Source organism: Perca fluviatilis, chromosome 5 (genome assembly GCF_010015445.1).
Source record: "Perca fluviatilis chromosome 5, GENO_Pfluv_1.0, whole genome shotgun sequence".
In the NCBI taxonomy this organism is placed as follows: Eukaryota; Metazoa; Chordata; class Actinopteri; order Perciformes; family Percidae; genus Perca; species Perca fluviatilis.
This window is the reverse complement of record NC_053116.1, coordinates 16,103,009-16,127,333: the sequence shown is the minus strand read 5'-3', so window position 1 is coordinate 16,127,333 and position 24,325 is coordinate 16,103,009. Positions and strand designations below refer to the sequence as shown.

Sequence of the window (24,325 nt, the reverse complement as noted above, 5' to 3'; positions counted from 1 at the left end):
GGAAGAGCTTCTTAAAATGAAAAATGTCTTCAGTCCTTGCTTGCAACATTTTTATACTTTAATTGGCTCATAATAATTCGGTGCACCTTCCTCTATGTTTTTAGACTGTTCTACACTGCTGTTGCCTTGAAAGGAAGCCAGAACATTAGGGTGTAGGACTGCATTCATCCTGTAGGTGGGAGTGCAACTCTTTCTATGTTACAACCTACAGTAGATGGAGTTGATCCGTGTAGAGCCTACAAGATGTTCCACATGCATATAAGAAGACTATAATTATTTTTTATTTCAGATATCAAACATGATCATTGCTTTTATTAGCTTTCATAAAATGTGTGTGCGTCAAACAGGTGTGAGTTGATGAACGACATGCATGGTGAGTTCACTAGCAAGGTGTGAACAGGTATGTAAATAGGCATGGATATTTATTGTGTGGCATGCCCTGACAAGAATGGATTATATACTTTAACAACTTCACTGAGGAATTCAATGTGTTGCTATATACAGCGTATGAGCAAAAATGAGTGCATAATTAAAGTCTGTTGAATAAAAACAATATTCTTCCTAATAAATAAAATTAGCCAATACTCACCAAACCACATTGGTGTTTTTTTTATGTTTTACTAAAATACTTTGCAACTTATAAATCTAGAATAAAAAATATGATACATCCATCCATAATGTGTCTATTACAGGGATACAAAAATACACCATATAGAGTAATATAAAATGATATAATATAAAATACTTCAAAGACAATAAAAACAGCGGCGCGGGGGTAAAAGAAAATCGTTTAGGCACTGTAATGGAAACTAAACTATTTCTTCTGCTTTCACCACAGGGTTATCAAACTACACATCATCATCTGATAATAGATGATATGAGCAGAACACTGGCATACAATAGTCTCTCACTATGAAAAAAAGAGTTGGGCTGAAGCTAGAGGTTGCCTGTTATCACTTGTATGCTTTACTCACATCTGGTTAAGAAAATCAAAACAGGGCTGATGTTGAATATGTGTGGAGGGAAAGGGAGATGGGGATTCTACTGTTAATGCAATTTGTATTCTGGTGTTATAATAAATATCTTTGTATCTCCAAAGTCATTAATTTGGATTCCGATTTTGATGGGTTTTGTAAAATAAGGAATGTGTTTTGCATGGGTCTTTCGAGCCATGGAAATTAATGATGTGTATGATAGCAATTTAAGGTGAGTAATGAAAAAAAAGATAATTTGCTATTACAGAGTTTTCATGCAATTGCAATGAAAACAGAAGCTGACACAAAGCTTTGTAGTTTCTTTCTTTTGTAGTTTCTGAATATTTTACTACTCCTACAGCAATGTTTTAATACTAACATCAACTGGATGCGAGAGTAACTATTCAATCATAACAGACAGTGGTATACTTTTTTTTATGACATTGTTAAATAGTAAATAGTGATAATGAAAAAAGGTCCATAGTGGCCACACAGCACATCTGTAACTGTTAGAGTGAGTTGGCTGTGATGAAGACAAAGATCTTGGCCTGGAAAGTGGTAAACGTCCCCTGTCTCCAAAGCTTCATCTCCACATTAATTAAGAAATCCCTCGGACCCTCGACCTGTCGATTTAAGTACACAGCGCCCGTGTAGGCATTCAGCTTCCGGGTGCTGAAGTAGTTTTCCTCGTTTCCCTGGGTGATGCTGACGATAACGTTGTCTCCCGAGTAGGCGGGGGAGGGTCCGATGCGGAAGATCTGAGCAGGGATGACAATGTTGGACTGGAAGCTGAGGTAGTAGTAGGTGATTCTCAGAGGAGAGTTTTGACACTCCATGTAGTTAGGACAGCTGATCCGCTCACAGCGCCTACAGGGGACACAGGGAAGGCAAGCTGAGGCAACTTTCCAACAACAAGGTAATTCAAAGTGCAAGATTTATTGTCTTATAAAGAAAACCAAATCAAGTACTTCCAAAAGGAGTGATAAGGCAAACAAAGAATATACATGTATTAAGCAGATTTACCAACATTTAAACTGATTGATGCCATCTAATGGCTTTATGACATGTCCTGATCCACTTTAAATGGGATTTCCTTGTCATTTTACTCCCCTCCCTCTTCTTCTTTTGAAAGGAAAACTCCATTCTAAATTATCCTTCATAGATTCTCATATGCATAAAAAAAAACATGAAATAATGTCAACCTCATGAAAGATGAATGAGGCGTCATATTAAACATTGGTATGGATTTTTAACAGATTTTTATCACTTACGTGTCGGACACTTTGCGATAGTTTGGTGGACAGTTGAGAGAAAGGCAGCGGTACCCTCCTTGGATGTTGTAGCAGGTCTCAGCTAGAGAGCAGTTATGGGCCCCCGTGGCACATTCATCGATATCTAAAAACACACAGAATGCACAAGGGCTGGTTTACTGCCTGGAGATGAGGAAACACATTAGTCACAGCACGATTGAACTTTGAGGAAAAGCCTCATTGCAGAAACATGTAAGACAAAATCTAGTCCTTGTGTGGGGAAAAACTGCTCAAGTAAAAAAATCAAATTAGCGAGACAAGAGTTTTAGGCCAATAAAGTTTTACAGTCTGTGTAATTACCGAGCCACTGTAAAAGTACCAATTATATTTATCTGAGCATAACCATTACTGTACACTCTGTGTAAAATTAAATGGGTGCAAAGCCACTTTTAAAATATATTTCAGAGCAGAAGTCAATGAGGTACTAATGTAATGATGCTGCTACAGTACAGTGTGCATGCATTTTGTTGGTTTTGTTTTTAGAGGGGTATTCACCTCTGCAAGAGCGTCCGTTTGGAGACATGGTGTACCCATATTCAGGACAAGCACACTGGTAACTGCCAGGAACATTCACACACTTATAGGTGCACAGATGGCCAATGCTTTGGGAGCATTCGTCAATGTCTGGATGACAAGGAGGGAGTAAATCATGTGAAATTGATTCATAAACTTGCCCAAACATACGTTTGGTATAAATGTGGTATTTGTGATGTGTACAAGAGTGTGCTCCACCTTCACAGGTGTGCCCATCCTCCCTGAGGTAGTAGCCCTGTCTGCAGTAGCACTGGTAGGAACCATAGATGTTGGCACACTCCTGACTGCATGGGCTGGCCAAACACTCATTCACATCTGGAGATTAGAGGTTAGAGCTCATTACTGTCACAATTTACTTGATCAAAGGATTTTCAATGTTTTTTATCCTAACATATAAACACAATGTTGTTATTAAGCCAATTATGTTTTTACTGGTTTGTGCTTTAAGGCATGGCATCACCCTCATCAGAAATATGCTGTACAGTGGCCAGCTTTTATATCAGCTTAGTCTAGAAATCTGCACTGTTCATGCACACACACACACAAGCCTGGTACACCAACAAAACAGGCACACACAGACATACTGTCATGAGCAGATTCAAAAAAACATACAACCACATGCACCAACACGTACACATGGATGCACATACTCTCTCACACCCAGGCAGGCAGGCGTTAATACACACACACCTTCACAGTTCTTCCCATCGCCGGATAAGCGGAAGCCAGAGGTACACGAGCATTCATAGGAGCCTGGGGTGTTCTCACAGGTCTGGGCACACAGGCGGCCTGGGTAGCGCCAGCACTCATTTACATCTGAGAGGAAGAAGCAGTGTCATCATACCTCTGTGAGTGTGTATTGCATATGTATGTTTGCACCCATGTGTGCAAGTGCCCGTGTGCAACCAAGCATTAGCATGCTTGTTGCACTGCACGACCGTATACACGTGTGCATGCCTGTGCGTGTTTGAGTGCATGTCAACGGGAGTGTAATGTGAGGGGACCAGCTGCCTGCTGATAGTCTAAACACTTGAGCAGAGTCCATTATTATGAGAGTCACAACACAGTGAATCACAAAGAGAGGGAGCAGCAGCAGCCGCAGCAGCAGGAGCAGAACAGAGTCCTCTGCAGCAGGAGACGTGATCGGCCCAGTGGCTACTGCAGCAGAGCCTGGGAAATAGCAGCAGCTCTCCCACCGCAGAATAATAAACAGGAGCAGCAGAGTAGGCAGACATAGAAGTGGGGTGGCTGTACTGTAGTGCGAAAGTGATGAAGGGTGAAAAGGAACCGAAGAAGAGAACAGAATGAGCAGGGAATTGAGAGACAGGGGAGTAAAGGCGAAATATACAAAGCTCCACTTTTCTTTCTCTTAAAACTTGTATGTGCAGCATGTAGCATGTAGCATGTGCTTCTTGACGATGTATATGACAACATACCTACACACATCCTCCTGAATGAGTCATACTGATAGCCCGTCTGGCATTCACAACGATAGGAACCAGGCAGATTGTGGCACAGTTGACCCTCTCCACATTGATGCAGACCGCCCTGACACTCGTCCACATCTACAGTGCAAGACACACATGAATGGTAAAGGGATGGAGAAATCAATGAAATTACATCCAGCTGCCATGAATGAATGTTATTGGTTGTTATTAGTTTTTTTAACTATGTCCTTAGTGTGTGAAATTGTATTTATTCTTTGCTGCAACGGAAAAACATGGCGAAAAATAACGCCATTCTTCGTAATCCAACCTCTCTTGCCTGAATTACATCTATGTCCTCAAGACAGTATATTAAACCATCAGATTACACATTTTTCATGTGTGACAACTACAAATCATACCAATACATCTGGATCCATCAGGACTGGCATGATAGCCACGGCTACATATGATCTTCCTCTGGCAAATGTAGGATCCCACTGTGTTGATGCAGTTAAATCCCAGGCTACATGGCTGGGACGAAGCGCCACACTCATCAATGTCTGTTACCGAGAGAGAGACAGAGGGAGGGAGATAAGGATAAAGAAAGACAGAAGAAGAAGGAAGACCCAAAGGCATCAAGGCAGGGCATGAGAGACCAGAGGGCAGCTCTTAGCCATACTGCGTGATATCAAAGCAAACGCACATCACACAGTCGCATTCCCTCGGATAACTTTGTGGCGTGTGTGTGTGTCTGACATTTTCTCAATTTTATCATTTCTTAGAGCATTTCTTTTACAATCCTTTCACAGGGGCGTCGGCTGCCTCGACATGCCCCAGTTCCTGCCCCTGGGGGCTAATTCCAAAGCATCAGTTTGTACTGGAGGAGGACAGAGGATTGGCTTTTATCCACCCCTCTGCAGCCCCTAACAGCAACCTGTCTGATCTCCTGTCTGTGTGGCATTTAACCCCTCTGTCACTGAAGCCGTACTGATTCACCTGCATGGCGTACAACCATGTGTCTACATGGACTATGATTCACCTGTGGGGAAATTTTGTAGCTGGCCTGATTCACTCACTTGTGTTATGTAAAACCCTTGTTTGCTTGCTATATAAGATTTAACCCTAATACAGTGCCGCACATTCATTCATTCATTTTCCCCCAAACAAACATCAGTTTATTTCATCTATTAGCACAAATAAACCCAGAAATACATATGTATAACTGAATGAAAATCTCCATACATTTTGCCCTTAATCATTTTTGCACAATTGCAAACCTCGCTGTAATGGGTATTAGCAAGTTTATAATCATCTCAGTGAGAAAGTTATTCTCCTTACCTATACAGTTGCCCTGTACGTTCTGGATAAAGCCCACAGGACATCGAGGTTTGGGGTTGCACCTAAACGAGCCCTCGGTATTCACACACTCAAAGCCGAACCCACAGTTATGGCTCTGCTGCACACACTCATTGATATCTAAGGAAGATGATTAATACATAAGCTAATAATGACTGAATGAATGATTAATTGCAAAAAAACCACATTATTACGTTATTAGTTTCAGTCTAATAATCTACTACATGTGGTAACTACATGCTGAAGAATATTTACATATAATGCCATACATAACCACTAGATGGCAATGTGGTTAAATGGCAGATTGTACAGGTGCTCACTTTTACTGCTCTTCATCTATCATAATGCTTTCCCTGTCAATACTCTAGAAGATAATCAAGTGTAAACTTATTGTATTACAAAAAATATTGTATTACAATATAAACGTTAAAACGTTAAAATGTATCTATACTAATCACTTAGTATTGTTGGGTCTTTGTAATTGTAAATTAAAGCGTGGGCTAGACCTACTCTATCTGTAAAGTGTCTTGAGGTAACTCTTGTTATGATTTGATACTATAAATAAAATTGAATTGATTTGAATTACAACCACAATGGCAGTTTAATATTTCAGCTAGATGAATAGATCTAATGAGTCAAACGAGCAGAAGTCACATGCAGTATAGGCCTCTTCAGTGTGTAAATGAACATTGCAGTATATTCTCCAAGAGCCCTCTAACACCTGTCTACTGAGGGATTCACCTCCTGTCAATCAGCCTTCCACATCTGTTGCCATAGTATGAACCAAAGCTGGAGAAAAATCATAATCTCAAAGGAACACAAAGTGTGTGTGTGTGTGTGTGTGTGTGTGTGTGTGTGTGTGTGTGTGTGTGTGTGTGTGTGTGTGTGTGTGTGTGTGTGTGTGTGTGTGTGTGTGTGTGTGTGTGTGTGTGTGTATGTGTGTGCATAATGCATGAGTGTATTATATTTCCAAGCATGCTTGCAGGAGTTTTCCACTGTAAGTGCTGTAGCACGGCCTAAAACAGCCCTGGCAAGCAACCCTGCTGATATAGGGTAGGTCTCTAAACAGCAGATCGTGATTGAGCACCTTGCTCCTGTCACAAGCCTGGCAGAGTCTGCAGGAGCTGAGTGAGCCTGACACAGATGAAGACAGAGAAAAGCTAGGAAGCAGGATAAATGTGTGAGGGATTGGCTATGACCTCCTGGGGAAATTTTAACCCTTGGCTTTTTAAACAGTTTTCACCTTTCCAGAATGAGGTTAGTTGAAATGCCATCAAGATACTATGCATGTGCAGGGATTCTTTTTATGAATAGAAAAGCTTTACGCAATTTTAAATGGGTTTAACATTTGGGAGTTTTAGCCAGGCTAATGGTATGGCTCTATGCAGAGTTATGTCAGTCTGTTGTTTGGTTGGTTGGTCAACCACTTCCGCCCAGATTAAAACATCCCAACTATCTGATGGATTGCAATAACATTGCAGGGATTTGTGATTCCTCTGTCGAAAAGCATTGCCATGATATGCTGTTGTTGGCTTAAGTACAGCTTCACAGAGCTGCTATGGCTGTTGTTCTTGTTTGCCTCTATTTCCAAAGTTTTTTTTTCGTATTTGTATATGAATTAAATATGACTGCATAGATTATTGATGTTCCAGGGATACAAATACCACGATAACGGGACACTATTTGCTTTAGTACTCTGTATACAATCCACTGATTGTATAAAAAATAAAAACACCTATTTTCCTAATATGTTTTGGCCCTAATCTACCCACCATGCTTTGGATAATGTGGCAGTAAGTGTAATGTTACCATAAATTACTGAGTTAGCTGTAGATCACACCAGAGCCTTCTTTTTCATCTAATATTGAGTACATTTTGGCAAATCTGCACTATGGAAATTCATGCCGCATTAGCTACTAGCTCTGCCATGACACCAAAAGAAAAGAAAGGATGTAATTTATGGCACAAAACTGAGTTAGGAAGACAGTGGATATTGATGCAAGATTGCACAATTAATTCATGGTCTTACCTGAGTATCATTTTGTTTAGACAAGGGATAGGGACCCAATTCAGTTTCTCCTTGTGCGGTTACTTTACTTCATTTGTGAGAGGAGGCAAAAGGAGTGTTTCATTACAGTCTCTTAGTAAGCCATGAATAGGGAATAGGTAGCGCAGCACAAAGACGTTTCTTTTCACTCTGCATGCACTGTATGACGGCAGCCCAAAGTGGCAGCTGTTTGGAGGTTTACCTTTCAACATACTTTCTTGTTAAATGCTCATTTTGCCTGACTGAATATTCTTTAAATTCACATGGAGCTGTGGATTAACTGAGTCTCCTTGCCTGAGTTTACAGAAACCCATCTGCAGAGGCAAACATCACTAATAGCACATCTAAAACGCCTCTTAGGAGTCCCTCTTCCTTAACATGCTGCTGCTTTATGATGGAGACCTCTGCACAGGCTCAATTTATGGTGCATGGAAATAATGAGACGTATTGGGAGGTTTACAATTGCATTTCTCAATTGCCAGTTGGGTGCCACCCGCAAAGACAACACAGGCAGCTCTTCATACTAGGAGTTAACAGCAAGCAAATACTATGGAAATATTTCTCTGGATTAATATTGCTTATTATTCCCTCTTGTCTGTGTACTCACATACGAAATTACATGATCACTGGATGTGAAGAATAAAAAAAAATCTAATTTTTAATAATTACTCTCAAGGGTGGTCAAAGTGATTGTTTTCCTGAACAATGTGCTTTCCTTACATTGTGAACATGCAGTAATACAAATGCTCTCCTGTTGGTATTAACAACATATTCACAGTGAGTGAAAGTAAATACTTAGATACTAATAAGGTGAGGTGTACCTTCACAAATGTCGTTGCTGATCTGGTATCCCGGGGGACAGGTGATCGGTCTCTGACAGATATAACTCCCTGCAGTATTCACGCAGCGCTCATTCAACTGGCAGACACTCATGGAGAAACACTCATTTATGTCTGGATTTTAAAAGAAAAAAACAACAAATAATGTGTCAGTGTGAAGAAAGAGAATAAATAATGAATAGTGCACAGTAGAAGACGCTGGATGAAAATAGGTTTAGAAATAGCGGATAAGGAGATGTACAAAAGTACTGAGTCGTTGTGTGTGTGTGTTGCTGTCAGCAGTTAAAAGCAGATTGGAGAGACAGGTTGGACCCTCCACTGGAAGAGAGATTAGGGGCAGGGCCACTGGGTGTAACATCCACACAATGAGAAATTTGTCACCATACTGAGCTTCTCTCTGTGTCACTGTTTGCGGCTGTCAAACAGGAGACAGACCAGTGGTTATGGCTTAACTTAGATACAGTATATCCCCAGGGAGACCGCTTGGACACATAGAGCAGTAGCTGATCAACCTCATGATAAAACACATTTAGCCACCATTCTGAGTGGAAATAAAAGGCACATATGAGATGTAGTTGGTAAGATATATCGGGCTAATGCATGGATAGTTATCAACCCTTTGGTAGAGACCCAGTTTAAGAACAAGATGAAAAGAAGGGCTCCCATTTATATATATATATATATTTTTTTTTTTTTTGTGTGTGTGTTTTTGAGAGTGAAGGCGATTAGGGCTGTATCTCCTCTGCACATATAGAGGCGCTGATTAGAGAAAAAGACAAATCAGTGGCAGACAGTCTTGCCAAGAAATTCTCGTCATCTTGAACCAAACTCCTCTGGCTGAAAAACACGACTGAAACGAGGGCTGAAATTGCGAGCCATTTTTCACTTCTGTGATTGCACAAACTTTCCACATGCTATCCTTGTGTGATTTAAGAAAACAAATCAGCATTATCACTAAGTTTTAGTTCCTTACCCTCACAGGATCGTCCATCAGCCATAAGGGAGAATCCTGAGAAACAGGAGCACTGTGGCCTTCCGCCCACTGAGGTGCAGTGTTGCTCACATGGGCTTCCTGAAAATAATACTGTATAGTGAGTTTTAAATGAAACATACTGTACTACTAGTCCATACAACAATATTTAGGGTGAAACAGATGAGAGCATTGAGGCTCTGGGTGGGAAACATAACATTATTTATTTTATTGCCATTTGCTCATTTCCCTTTTTCCAGGTTGATCCCTGACCTGGTCATATTGTATTTACTACTTTTGGCCCACAGTGTGGTAGACCTCCACCCTGGTGTCATGGAAACCAAACAAGACAAACAAAATGTGACCCTGCACAGATTATAATATGGAGAACTTGTGAATGAGTGGCTGATGCTGAAAACAAACTAACCTTTGATAACATCTCACCACTTGTGTTTGACATTTGCAGCACAATTACATTTCATGGAAAGGGTGAGTTTGACATAATAAACATGTCAATCTAAAGCTGCCTGCACGCTGGCTTCTCCTGTAAACATATTCAACTGGATCAAAATGCGTGTTCCAGTCTCCCATTAAGACGTAAGCGAAGAATGAAAGCGCTCGTTGTGGGCTGTCAGGCCTGCAGCTCCCTCTCCCCTCATTAAGCTGTACGTGTTCTAACCTTCACAGGGGTTGACTGGAACAGGGGGGTGGGTGGGGGTCGGAAGCGGTAGAATGGGCTCCACTGCCGCTCTGTCATCCTCGTTCAGTCTGTTCTCCTTGTCCACCGTCTCTGCAGAAACATGAATAATCCCCATCACAGAAGTGATGAATTACACTGTAATCAAGAATTACACCTCTCAATCTACTGCGGTCTTAGTTAGAGGCTTACACCTTGTGTAATTCTTACATCTTCATCTAACGATATGAGGCTAGAAGCTACAGATGAAAGCTGTAATAGCAGTGAAGGTGAGACAGGAAAAAACATTGCCTTCAGAAAAATATTTGGTTTTATTAGTGAGCCCCATCCCTCACTGTAATTTGCTGAGAGCTCTGACATTAGTATCCTGTTGAGACAGGATTGCGTTGGTGAAAGCCACTGTTGATTAAAGTCTGGTACACTGCACACAACATTACCTGAAAGGACTTGAATGGACCTTCAGTTTGTGCAAAGAATGATTTACAAATAGTAAAAATGTTTATTTTCTTCAGCTAAAAAGCCCTTGGACAACAGCAGAGACGTGATAAGCATCACTGTCAGTCCAGGAAAGGGATGTTAGTGTGTGATTCAAATACCTATTATTAGGCAGTATCAGGGCTTGCAGACAGGAAGGAACTCAAACACACCAGGAAAATAATACACTGTGAATGCGTATAAAAATTACAACAAATGGGCTCTTCTTGACAGGAATGCAGACTGTAAATCATATTTCAAAGAACAACGGGTACAGAGAGTCGCTTTACTGTGTACTAACATCACTGAAAATGTCTGCTGGCACTGTGTGATATGATCGGTGGTCTTTACTTTACCTTGTGCACAAGTGAAAGCGTCGTCTTGCAGCACATATCCAGGGAGGCACTCACACCGGTAAGAGCCTGGCGTGTTGACACATCTGTGGTGGCAGATGTTGCCCTCGTATATCAGGCACTCGTCCATGTCCTCCACCTCAACAGGACCCTCGACTGCATTCTCCCCATCCCGCTCCTCACCAATGGAGAAGGCCTCTTTAGGGTACGGGCTGTCAGACACTACGGCACACGGAGAGAGTGGCTGTTGTTCTCACAGGCAATATGGCTGCATGATATGAAAAACTGCATAAAACATTTAACATAGTTAGATAAGTTTCCAAAGAGGAAAATACCAAATATAATAATTACAGAAAAGAAACAATGGCCAAAACTACTACAAGAGAACTTATTTCCTTGTATGTTTTTATTGTAATGTTTATTTCTGCAGGGATAAATACACAGCACCAACAACTGCCACTTTACCACATTATTACCCTAAACGAGTTACTACCAACAAAACAGTGGTTTACTGAAAAGGGATTAAATTGCCAGGCAGGCAGGCACTATATCTCTTAAAATTATTACAGCGCAGAGGTGACCTGGGCTGCTATACTTTGTTCTGGGAGGCCAATGAGGCGCAACATTTTTCAGCAGGGTTGGGGGATCTTACTACAATGCTCCCTTTTAAAGAAAATGGATTGTCTTTGGTATGCTGTATATTTGGTACTTCTCCCTGGCAGCGCACTGGTGTGTATCAATGCCCCCCACCCAACATCGCCTCCCTTGGCTATGGAGCATGCAATGGATTTACATTCTAGGGTGTGAGCAAATATTTGTTGACAGTACCTTTTATTGGCTGTGGAGTGGAGTTGAGAGCGGGCCTCTCTCTGACAGTATGCCAGCCGTCTTGATTCCCAGCCCTACTCTCCTCCCCCTTGCAGCAGGTTAGAAAGACATGTCTGCAATGGAAACCCAGGTACTGGTGGGCTTCGCAGCGATGCCCCTCACGGTGGAATTGCAGCCCCAGAGAGCAGCAGCCACAGCACTCCTGCAGGTCACACAGTCAGTCCTTATACATCATGTGTCATGTAGCTCTTTAGAGTAGCTATTGTACATTTAATTAAGAAGGCTACACTCATCGGTCCATACTGTACCTATGCACAGTTTGTTTTTAGGGATGCTAGCAACACGGCTTTAAGGATGGCAATGCCGGTCTGACGGTCCACCACATTGGTCAAGACTATAGAACGATAGAATTTTGTACTGACATAATGGTTCGCAGAGGATTACTGACTGGTGATCTCGACTTTTTTTTTCCTAGCGCCACCATGAGGCTTTCATCTGATTTGATTTCACATTATCAATATAATGCCATTTACTACTTACATTTAGTCAACCCCTAAGGATGAAGTAACATAATAATAATCACATCTTAACTTTTCTTCAATTGCCATCATAAGGGCAAATTTTTAATTTCTTCAATACTTTTCTGACCTAATACCTGCAAACCTAACACCATTCCCATCATTCTCAGCTGTACTCTGTTTGTAGTGCTTATTAGGAAATGTTAGCATGCTGTTATGCTAAACTAAGATGGTGAACAGGGTAAACATTACCTGCTTTAGGTATCATGCATTATGCACATGTTATTTTGCTGACATTAGCATTTAGCTCATAGCACCACCACTGTGTCTCTGTAGACTGTTTGGAGGCTTACCCTATGGACTCTGGCTGTAGACTCTTAATCTTGTTGAAATGAACTTTGATAGGACAAGCATGAATGTGGGGCGACTCTCCCCTTGCTCACAGTCTCTCACTCTGTTTCCCTGTAGCTCTCAGCAAGATCACCACTTAGAATGCATAGGTACAGAGTGAAACATAAAACTGAAGTAATGACCACTCTGATGTACTGTGGTTGTAGATAGCATAATATTACTAAATCTGCAGGAGTCCTATAGAAAGGTGGTGAAAACCAATATTTAACAGCTGTACTGCTGCAGTATAGAGTCGATAATGGCCCCATGCTGCTCTAGGGCCTCTGAGCCATGCTCTGAGCGGGTGAGGTATCCTTCAACACCAAGGTCAGATGGAAATTAGTTGCTTTGGGAATCTGGGCAAACACGATAGAGTTACACAGTCACCGCGACTTGACCCTAATTGACCGCCATAATAGCCTTGTGTCTACCGCTGCTACTGTTTTAGCACATCATTTATCAGGCCATGTTTCCACAATTTCAGAGAGGCCAAACAATTGACATCTCACATTTCCAATTCCTGAGGTCTGCTTTGAAGGTATAGTAAAGCTCTAGGACTGTGGGAATCTTCAGCCGTAATTGTAATAAATCATTTTGTCTAAATTAAATAAGGTAACTGAATAACAGGGAATTGGCACCACAGCAGTAATGCTCAGAGGAGATATCTAGAATAAAGTGTACACGAACACTGCAGAGAGACTCTTACTGGCTTCAGACTATTAACATCTATAGGTGCTTTCAATTCTACTGTGACTAATGCATGCATCAATTGCTAATTCAGACTGCATTGGGCTTAATTTAAAATTTAAAAATGTGATTAGTTTTAACTGTGAACCCAGTGAACTTTGTTTGCTCTTTGTGGGGGTATCTGGTCATAGATGCTTGCCTTGTAGGAATCGATCCCACATTCATCACTGACGTCCTCTTGACACATATTTCCTGCTCTGGCTGCATTCATTCCAGCCAAACACCGACTTTCTCTCAGGGAACCTCTGCAGCACTGTTGTTGGGCAGTCCTGGCAGAGAAAAGCACAAAGAAGAAAGGACTGCTTTTTCAAGTGATGGACTGCATCTGTGGTCCTATAGCAACAATGAGTGGGTTGGCTGTTCTTCCCATGACTACTACTACAGAGCTGACTGAACTGTTTTCAAGTTTCTATACATTTAATTAAAAATTAAAACCTTAATAATTTACTGGTCAAAGCTCTGATGACCATTCAGTGTTTTCAAAGAAAATCAACCTAAATGTGATTGATCTCGTAAGAAAACACTCAATAACAAAATATGAACATTTCTTTGGCATTGGCTTTTGCACATTTTAATTATGTCACTTTACTGATCTTTCTCAGAGTTCAACTTGCTAATAAGTAAAATTAAGTGGTTAAACAGTCAACTACCTTTCCACAGAAGATAATTTGAGATGATTTACGGTGTTGTATTTAGTTATGAGAATTAAGCTAAATAATGTGAGTGGGCATTTAATAATGGCCTTACCAGCAGATGGAGTGCCTATCTTTTGTGGGTTGCTCCATATTGTCACAGTGACCATTAGCTGAAGCCCATTTCTCCCCTGTCTCGCAGCAGGTCTTCACCAGCTCCTTGGCAGACACTATAATGCAACACAAAAACTCAGTGCCAGGTTTATACCACTCAGCGCAGCCAGCGTATCAGAGGAATGATATGAAATGGTTACAATGTGAATTCAGCTGGAAGAGGATGTTTAACATTTTCCATCATAGAATCCCATCAGTGAGATTCTATAACATCTGGTTACAGGATATCTGAAGTGCAACTGGATTTCATCTTTGGTGGAACACTTGTCTCAGAAACAGACTTAGAGCTGGTTTTGGTGACTACACGCTACACGTGTGTTTTTCTTTTCAGACTCCTGGACTTGGCTCTAACTTTCATTGGCAGGGAGAAGTATGTAACCCAAAACTCTATAAAATTACCTTCAGATTAAAATTTTCCTTCTTTGTTAATCAGAGCTGGAGTAGAGTGCAAGAGTGACATATTAGCACTTCACTTCGAACAGGGTCAGGGAGGAGACAGAGCAAAACTACATTATCCAGTTAACAGGAAAAATGCATGTTTGTTCCTTCAATAACAGGGCAGCACATTCCAGCTTTGATTTGTGGCTCCAGTGCTATAGAGATGGAACTCATGACCTGCATGACTTAACAGTCAACAGGTCAATATATTTGCCTCTCTGGATATACACCAAACACAATATTTTTTGACATTGAGTATTTTATTTTATTTAACTTAACCTATCCAATCTCATCACAACTGAACTTAACCCTCTTAAATTTAATGTAACATGTTTAGTTACATTTATTATTATGTTGTATGCGTTGACACTGGCCACCACAGGAGCAGGTAATGTTTCACCTGATTCACATGTTCACCATCAGTTTCGCATAACATTTGCTAACTAGCACTTAATGCAAAGTATAGCTGAGGCTAATGGTCATAAGTTTTTGTAAGTATTTGGTCAAAAACCAAAGTATTAAATTTGAAGTGATGCTACAGAAAAAAGTCAGTGGAACACCAACGTTATTGGGGTCCATCCTATGGGGACCATGAATGTCTGATTAAAAATGTAATCCTAAACTGTACCTCTCACAGCATGGTCTGTTCCAATATAAGCCTTAAATGATGGCGTAGGTAACACAGAGGAGAGACCAAGCAAAACTATTATTGCAGTTCAAAGTAGATGAAGCTCCGCACAGACAGAGTGCCTAAGGTCATTGTAGCATTTCAACTTCCACATCCACTTTATTTTTGTTGAAATACCTCTAGATAAGGCAATTATTTAGAGTAGAGCTAGTTACTGCTGCAGTGGCATAATTTAAAGGTATAAAAAGAAGACAATCTAAACCTTGGAAAGGCACGATGCCTCTTTGATACATAACTACAGTATCTGTGCCAGCTAGGCAGTTAAACAAGTCCCTTTGAACCTGAGTGAATGTATATTAAAAGACAAAGAACATAATTATTCATCCTCCTTCTTTTGCCTCCTATTCATTTTCTCCAGGTGGAATCACCCGTTATGAACATTGCACAAATTTGCTCCATGTGTCCATCCAAAATGTGGGATGTATACAGAGTTAAAATACATACAGTTTATCACCATGTTAACAAAGGGTTAAGTAGATCAAATGACTTTAAAGGGAGACCGTTTCACCAAAATAACTACTGGGGATGAAGACAATGATGAACTATTTATATCTGTCTCTTTGACAGACCTTCTAATTAAGACTATATCACAACTTGCTCCATTCAGTTGTGCAATAATTAGCTAAGTTGATTTATTGTGCTTGCACAATGGAAATCTAAAATACACACTTGAAGGTGGCCCAGGAGCATCTCTATGTCCCAGGCCTGTAATTATACATTTCCATTAGACTAGAATTAACACCAGATGCTTTCTTGTCCAAATCCAAAACTGGTGACATCACACCCTTTGAAAATATGAAGCTAGAATAACAACCAAAAAGGGCAACTCTCAACATGTCTGGAGGTGTCATAGTGCACTGCCACTAATCAAGGCTCATGTGTCTTTTCTTTTGTGGACTTGGCAGTGACTTATAATACACATGGGCTGAAGAGAACATGACCAACAACATGAATAACAGCACATGCCAAAGGTCCATGACATACAAACTCACGTGGTTGAACATGTCAGATAATTGATGATGAAAGCTTAAAAGCATTTGTGTGTGTGTGTGTGTGTGTGTGTGTGTGTGTGTGTGTGTGTGTGTGTGTGTGTGTGTGTGTGTGTGTGTGTGTGTGTGTGTGTGTGTGTGTGTGTGTGTGTGTGTATAGGCCCGGGTTAAGCTCAGAAGGGAGTGACACAATGTTCTTCTCACCTTCAACATGAGTACTTGCAGAGATATTGTGTCTTTTAGAAACACATAATCACTGTCCAAGAACAGCTGGATGTGACATAACAGGGAGGGCTCTCCTGCTGTCACCATGACTTCATTTCCAAAACGGCCAATTCAGGTTTCAATAATTGACATCTTATGTCTTAATCTCCCTGAGATTGTGAGCCAACATTCATGTGATTCATCTTTGTGTAGTCTTAATCGGGGTTAAGGTTTAGTTGATGAGTGCCCCGAGGGCTTGCATTAGTCTTTGATGGTTTCAAACAGTAACCTCCAATCCAATTACACCTCTCTGTGGTTAGATAACCTGAATGAAAAGCTAAAATATACTGCCAGGACATATCACTAATGGTACATTGAATTACTGTGACTTGTAGCTTGTGTTTCCTAAGTATGCCACACATGTCCTTACACACCCAAGCGTGCATACAGCCGTGATGTTTTGTAAAGTTCCTGCAAGGCCACATCAGCATTAGAGATTCTTTTTGCATATTAAATTGGTTAAGTGTATTCCACTGCGCGTCTCGGACCAAATATTCTCCACAGTCTTGTAATCTGAACCGGTTTCCCATTGCTTTATATATTCTAAGGTGTGTTCACAAACCAGAACACAGGGAATTTGCTTATTTCTTGCCAGAGGAAATCCATCCAAATCCTGATTTTGGACCTGATGGATGAAAATAAATAAAGGAATAATATTATCTAATTGGCTAGTTTTACAAGCCCCATTAAAGGTAACTATAAATCATTATATTAATGAAGCATACATATAAATGTAAGATTTCAAATGAAAGGGGAAAACATGCTTGTATTGTAAGTCTGAAAGATCTGTGTACAGCTGCTTGTATGTTAAAGACAGAAATACAGATGGTACAAAAAGCAGATCTGTTATTGTGCTGCAATTTATCACCAATCACTCTCTACTTATGAAGTGGGTCTCTTTAATGAGTGGTTTCCTGCATTTGGAGCAGATGTTTTATTTATAAGCATGGGTGACATGTGGATCAGGCGTTTCTTTTAAAATAAGGACATGTTGGGGATGGGAGATATGCCAGAATTCCTGGAAATGACTTGGAAGGCACCCTAGATTAACCAGAGTGAGCTATCTTCTTTAAACTTATGTTCACAGTAATGGTACAGTAGGAATGAACTCTCACACAGCCAGCTCTGGAATTCACCCTCCTTTTCATCCTAAGGAAAATTACACATCTGCTCAGCTCACTCCCATATGCAGCATGTTGTGACAGTACCGTTGACAAAGAACATCACTTCTTCAGTAACTCCAACCTCACCTCAAATGTTTTTTATGCTTCAGTTTCACCCATTTATCCATTTCTACCATTCCTCTAGTTTAGTTCAGTCTTAAGGTTGGTGTAGGAGGGGAAGTTACTGAGTGGAGAATGTCTGAAGGTGTGCTTCAGATGAGGTGATTACTGGGAAGATTGGGAAACCAGCAGCCTCACGGGAGACAGCTAATCACACCGGCTCATGAGGGAGCAGTGAGTAGCGTCTGGCAATCAAGCCACAACAGTGGCCTCATTCATCACATGGGTATTATGCCGCTCACAGGTACAACCCCCAAGAAATCCTATACTAGGTCCAGCTCAGCATCAGAAAGCCTGAACAACCCCATCCCCCTTCTGAGCACACACTGCTTCTGGTTGGAAATAGAGAGGGAAAATGAGCAGGAGTTATTGACTGAAAGAAAAAAACATTTATCTTGGGCCGTGTTCCACTGCAAAGGCGTGTATTTATGTTTAAAGAATAATGGTTGTGTTTTCATTATAAATGCTTCCTCGATTCCTCTCCAAATAACTTTGGCATCTTCTGCTAATGGCATTGATAACAGGCATTAGTCAAGGCCCTTATCAGCTGGGTTTTTCCTGTCTGTTTTAACATGTCAGCGCTCTGGAAATCTTCCCTTAGTCCAATGACCTTCCCCAGTATACATGCAGTGTCATTCCATCCTACAAACTGACTAGCCACACCAGTTACTTTGAGCTCCTTATCCCAGGAGAAAAAAATATCTTTCAACTCAAACTCTCTTCCATGAAGCCTTAATTCACAATTGAATAGTTGGATTTTATCCTAATGCACTTATGGACGTTGTGGAAAATGTGTCAAAACAAATATCTGATGTTTCCCCTGAATGAATAAAAGAATTTCTATATTAACTCACAGACGTTTCACACAGTTTCACATTTTACCCAGAGTTGACCTTAGTTTGTAGCCCTCCTTAACTAAATGTGTCATGGCAAACAGCAACAAACCAGTCCAGTTCCTATATTATCTGGTGGTGCTGGTAAATGAACTTGACAGAAACACCTCACAGATACATTCAGCATATTCTACACATACCTATGGAGGCCAGGTGCTGAAAGGAAAGAAAAGTCCTGACAGGTCTCAACACAAATCATAGTATTGTAAAGTAGGTTAACTACACACCTCCGGATTTTGGTTTGCATGGACAAAATGCAATAATAAGAAAGATTTCTTTTCTTTAGTAATTCAGCCACTGGAGTGGGGATGAAATGACAAGGCTCATAAATCTCAATCCTTCATAATTTATTTCACTCACTTCAAAGGAAAGTCTTAAAATATAGTGAGACTACATTGTGCCATCAAGTATGGGGAACTATGATGTAATTAGGTTTTCCTTGGCAGGATGTTTATTAATCATTAACACTTAGGTATATAACTGCATAAAATCACATTCATTAAAGCTAAAACATCTTAAATTTGGATTATTATATGACATTGTATGAGATTATTAGATGTTATAAATCTATATTTTATCTGTAACCAAACATCATATTTTGGAATAAAACATGTTGTTTTTCTCATGTTTCCCAGTGCAGAGTAACTCATCTTCAAGACATCCTAGTAATCACTTCCTCATCTTCTTTCCCTCCTGGGGTGTGCAGTAGATTGGCCTGTATGCCTTGAAGGGGGTTGATCTGTTTCAGAACATGCTGATAATCACATGAAGGATACAGGCAGCAGGATGCACAACCCCAGAGCTCTCAGCAGAGCATGTAATAGTAGGGAGAGAATTTGCAGTTGCAGGTGCTCTTAAAGAATTTATCAGACATATTAGAAGCATAATAATGTGACTATGGCGCTAGGCTTAGTATTAGTCCCTACTTACAAACCTCTAGAGAAATAAATATAGCATTCTCTCAACTTGAATGGTTAAGGTAGATAAATGGTATCCAGGGAAAACAGACTTTTCATGAACAATTGTTTTTCCTGGACCATTGCCAGCTTGGGTTAGGGTTTATAGAGTGATTATGAATTCCTCTTCAAAAGACAGGATGTGAGAGAAGGAAAAGGAAGATGTCTTCTGAAATAGTAACGGCCTAACGTCGTCATCGCTGGGTTATAAAATCATCACACTGTGATGTTTTTTGATGTATGATTTTTTTGTTTCAGATTTATTCTCAATTCAACTGCTTTCAATCACTTTGTTAAACAAGAAGAGTTAGGATACTGATCATAAAAAGATGACTTAAAACTCTTTAAAACGTACCTTCGGCATCTCCCTCCACATCCTGAGACTTGTAGTTGTAGAGGGTTTGGGGTTGTCTTTGAGGCTGTTCTCCATCCTCCCTCATCCTGACTGGAGCTCTGCTGGTGGGACTGAACTGTATTGAGGGGTATGAAGTCTGCTCCTCTCTACTCAGCGTCTGCCTGTGCTCCACTGATTCTTGTTCCTTATGGCCGACAGAATGGGAGCCGCCATGACTTCCTGTACGACTGCCTTGAGTATGTTTGTGATGGCCAAAATGCCTGGCCCCCTTGTTTCCACGGGCGTTGTATGCTGTGTCTTTTAAAGTGTCCTGTGCCACTCCGTTTCTGCCACTATTGTGTCTAATGGTTCTGTCAGCAACTTCCTGCTGCGGCCTGTGGTTCTCTGTGGTCACTCCCTGTGTAGTTGTTAGCGATGTTGATGTTTCGCTCTGAGTCCCTGTAGTGGTTGTATCCATGTTATGTGTGACCTCAGCCTCGCTGCTCCTCTCTGAATCAGAGCTTTTTTGTGTCTCCCTCAGCTCATGTCTCCTGTCATCATGGGAGCTGAAGGAATTGGAGCTTGACTCTGGATAAACTGGCGGTACTGTAGTAGATTCCAGTGGTTGGGCCAGATCTTGGATAGTGGAGGACGTTGGCCCTGCCAGTGTGTAGTCATAATCCCCTGTGCCAAAACTGGGTGGGTCTTGCTTATACAGTGGTAAAGTGTTTCCCACTGCCAGCTTGGAAAATGGTTCCACAGGACTCCTTTGTCGGTTGTCATCACGGCTGCTAATGTCTCCTAAAGGGTTGTTGTTCTCAGTGGTCGTAGCCCACATGGGCTTATTAGAACTACGAAGGTCGCAACCGGGGATAGGTGAGCACATTAACCTCCCACCATTATTCGGACAGTGGCAAACCTGACAATTGTCGACCTGAAAGGAGTGTCCCGCCTCGTACTTCTTGTTGCCATAGGTACAGCCAATCCGCCCACATTGCGGACACCCATCTGCAGGTTGTGAAATATCAATGCAGTTGGGGGGGATTTCAGGACACGGAATAAAACGACAGCTTATTTTCCCTCCTCCTTGGGGACAGGAGCATTCAGTGCTTCCAAAATCTACAAAGTAAGCTTCCCCCTCTGGGACTTTCCCCTTCCGGAAGCCTGCTTGGACGCAGTCATAGTACTGGTAACCCTCACAGGTGCAGCCCCTTTGTGTACAGGTGGGACAGCAGGCACCCTTCTCTAAAACTGTTTCAATACAGCTTTGCAGAACAGGACAGTCCACACCTGTGCAGTCTCTCTGGCTTAGACAGGTGTCCATGCACAGAATCATCCAACATAAAAACAACGTTGCCCTCTGAATGTTCATTTTGCATAAAAGAAGTACAAAAAATAAATAAAAAATGTAAGTCAGTTCTTCAAAGTAAGGTCCTCTTCAGGCTAGATTTTATTCCAGATGAGAAAGAATGTTGTGTCTTTTAGCCTGTGAAAGTAAACAGTGGTTAATGATATATTTACAGTACAAGTGTTATCTGGCATTCAGCTTGATATAAATCAGTGCCCTATTAGTTTTGGTTTGTTTTCACAGTTATTATCAAAAACACATTTTAACTTAACAACCTGTCTGCTTTAATTTGGCCACCTGCCAAATGTTCATTTTTTTCCATGCCTACTCTCTGGGCACCACAGGGGATGGAAGCTGTGGTTTATATTTGATTGTGGAAATTTGGCCAAAGGTAAGATTAAAGGGAAATATGTACAACAATAACCCAACAAAAATTGCCAGTTGTTGAAAAAACAAAGTTGAAATAACAAAACCTCCCTTCTATGAAAATGTTCAAGTTTGCCATACAAAATCAGTGTTCTAATTGTGTTGAGAACTGCTTATCTGAGTTTATCTATGTGCAGCATATGTTAGTGTATTCTCATAAAATGTTATGCCTCCCCAGAATATGGCGGGATGTTGTGGAAACACTGTACAGTCATTTGAGTCCATTGTTCATTTTTGCTTATAATAGTTGGTGGAGCATGCAAACCGTGCTCTTGCAGGGACACAGTAACACACCAATGATACTGACAGTAAAGTAGCACAAGTACTGTTATAAGAAAATATGACTTGTAATTATTAAAGTCCTATAAAGGTATAAAAATGAATGGATTTGATGAGATTTTTTCGAGCTTTTCTTTATGCACCAACTGTACAGAGACAGTGGCAGCACAAAGTCAGAATGTGACAGGCTTGATTCTGTGAGTAAGTGATGTGACTTCAAATCAGCAAGCACATTGAGAACCAGGTGTTTTCTATTTTACTTTTCCTGTTTTTCCTCGCTGCTTGCTTTTGTGCCAAACGCAAAAGACTTTGCCAAAAAAAAAGCTTCATAAAGAGAGATAAATTCAAAAATGTTCTGCATGACAAACTCATCTTAAGACATTTCCTGCTGAAATGATTCGAACCAATTTCAGTCTTGCTCTTTCCACAGCCTATTTCATTATCACATTTCCCCCCAAATTGCATGTCCTTGGAAATGTTTCCCACCAAAAGAGGAGCAGATACAGAGAGCAAAAGATAGAAGATGTTTACGGTTTACTTTTTCTAAACAGCCTATACTTGTTTTTGGAAGTATGGAGCTCCTGCTGCAACATACAGTACAAGAACGTAGGTGTTACTTATAATCTTTTTAGAAAATAAAAAAGACATGCTGGAACCTGGTTATTTCAATCTGCCTGCACTTATATTGGTGAATCTAATTCCAGCCTATGTGAGCAAAACATGCAGTGCTTCTACAGTATATAAAATCAAATCAAATCCAACGGCATTCACAATGATCTACTGTAGAGATCATCAAAATAAACATAACATCTGTAGCTGTGTCTTTCTTCATAGCATGCAACGCTACAGAACAACACAAAGTGCACTACAGCTCTTTGTTTGCTGGTGTACAAAATCATTTTACCAGATCTTGCGGTCTTTAACAGGCACATGGCCCACTGCCATGGTGTGTTGAACTCAGCCCTAAAGGCACTGAAACTCTGTTTGTCTACAACATGAGTGAAAGGGAACATTTAACACAGGAAAAAAGGCCACTAGGTGATAATGAAATCTGATGGACTGAGAGAAAAACTCTCTCTGGTTGTAGCTTAAAAGACCTTCATGCTTTCTGTGAATGAAAAGTAGGTCTGTTGGGTTGTTTGTTCAGCTATCAGTTCAGGGAAGGTCCCACAAAACATTTCAAACAGCGACTGTGTGCCTTGCCATCCCAGTAGCCAAAAAGTTACCTTTATCCTTTCTGCTCACTGTGATCCGCGCGCGCACGCACATACGCACGTGAAAACCGGTGCAAACATTGTTTTCACTCGAGCGAATATAGCCTACGCTGAAACGTCAATCCAATGACGGGTAGGCTAATGAATGGCTCGCGAATGTCGGCTATTAACCTATGTGAAAGAGCACACTCGCTGTCGAATTGGGGACCTCAACGGCATTTGTGGTTATCAAACCACTTGATGATTTCTCAGCGTGTTATTGAGGCGACTTTAACATTTGGACTTCACAGTCTACGCACACATGGAATCATGCCAATCAAGCATATAGGCAAGAAATTATGTCTCTAAAAATCAAACAAGTTTTAAAATATGACAGTATTGATCACAGAACGTATAATCTAAATAGTTGTCCCTATATGTTCACATGTCTAGTGGAAATAAAAATGCTCAATGTAGCCTAACAAATCGTGCATTGACATCGATTGTTTTTATCCATAAAAATCCCGTTGCCTACCTTGCAGCTATGACCTTGCAGCGCCGCTTTGCTCCTAAAGGAAACTTGTGCGTAAAGTTTATGTCCTGACTCCGACTTGGGAGGCTGGCAGGGAGCGCCCTCGCTACCTTTATTTTCCGCGGGGGCGGGACAAACTTCCATAGAATTACTTCCAACTCTTTCGAAATTATTTCGGTTCCCTTTTCTGGATTATAATCATCCAAAATAAGAGAAATGACTTAACATGGAGCAACGTCAGTGGAAAATGTGTTGTCTACCTAAATTATTATTATTATGATCCAAAAATCAATTAGGATATGGTGTAGAAAAGATAAAAAATTACAGAATCTTTACTTTTTATATAATTAGTATTTGTACATTTGCATGTTCACAATTATTAGTGTTCAACCTCACTATATGCAGCTAGTTGGTTTACCATTAGGTGCCATA

At 40.8% G+C, this 24,325-nt stretch overlaps 1 protein-coding gene across 2 annotated transcripts; it reads right to left on the bottom strand.

Moving 5' to 3' along the window:
* Window positions 1-257: 257 nt before the first annotated feature.
* LOC120559610 (fibulin-2-like) lies at window positions 258-23,975 on the bottom strand. Of its 2 annotated transcripts, XM_039801456.1 has the most exons (17): window positions 23,897-23,975; window positions 20,137-21,601; window positions 14,212-14,326; window positions 13,604-13,733; window positions 11,810-12,011; window positions 10,985-11,203; window positions 10,137-10,247; window positions 9,461-9,559; window positions 8,470-8,601; window positions 5,584-5,721; window positions 4,665-4,805; window positions 4,255-4,383; window positions 3,509-3,634; window positions 3,017-3,133; window positions 2,780-2,908; window positions 2,246-2,369; window positions 258-1,841 (listed from the first exon to the last, which is right to left on the bottom strand). In XM_039801456.1, the coding sequence occupies exons 2-17, from the start codon at window positions 21,485-21,487 to the stop codon at window positions 1,484-1,486; spliced, it is 3,621 nt and encodes a 1,206-aa protein (XP_039657390.1). In that variant the 5' UTR covers window positions 21,488-21,601; window positions 23,897-23,975; the 3' UTR covers window positions 258-1,483. The 2 variants fall into 2 exon arrangements, with proteins under 2 accessions (XP_039657390.1, XP_039657391.1); XM_039801457.1 differs by lacking the exon at window positions 5,584-5,721.
* Window positions 23,976-24,325: the final 350 nt, after the last annotated feature.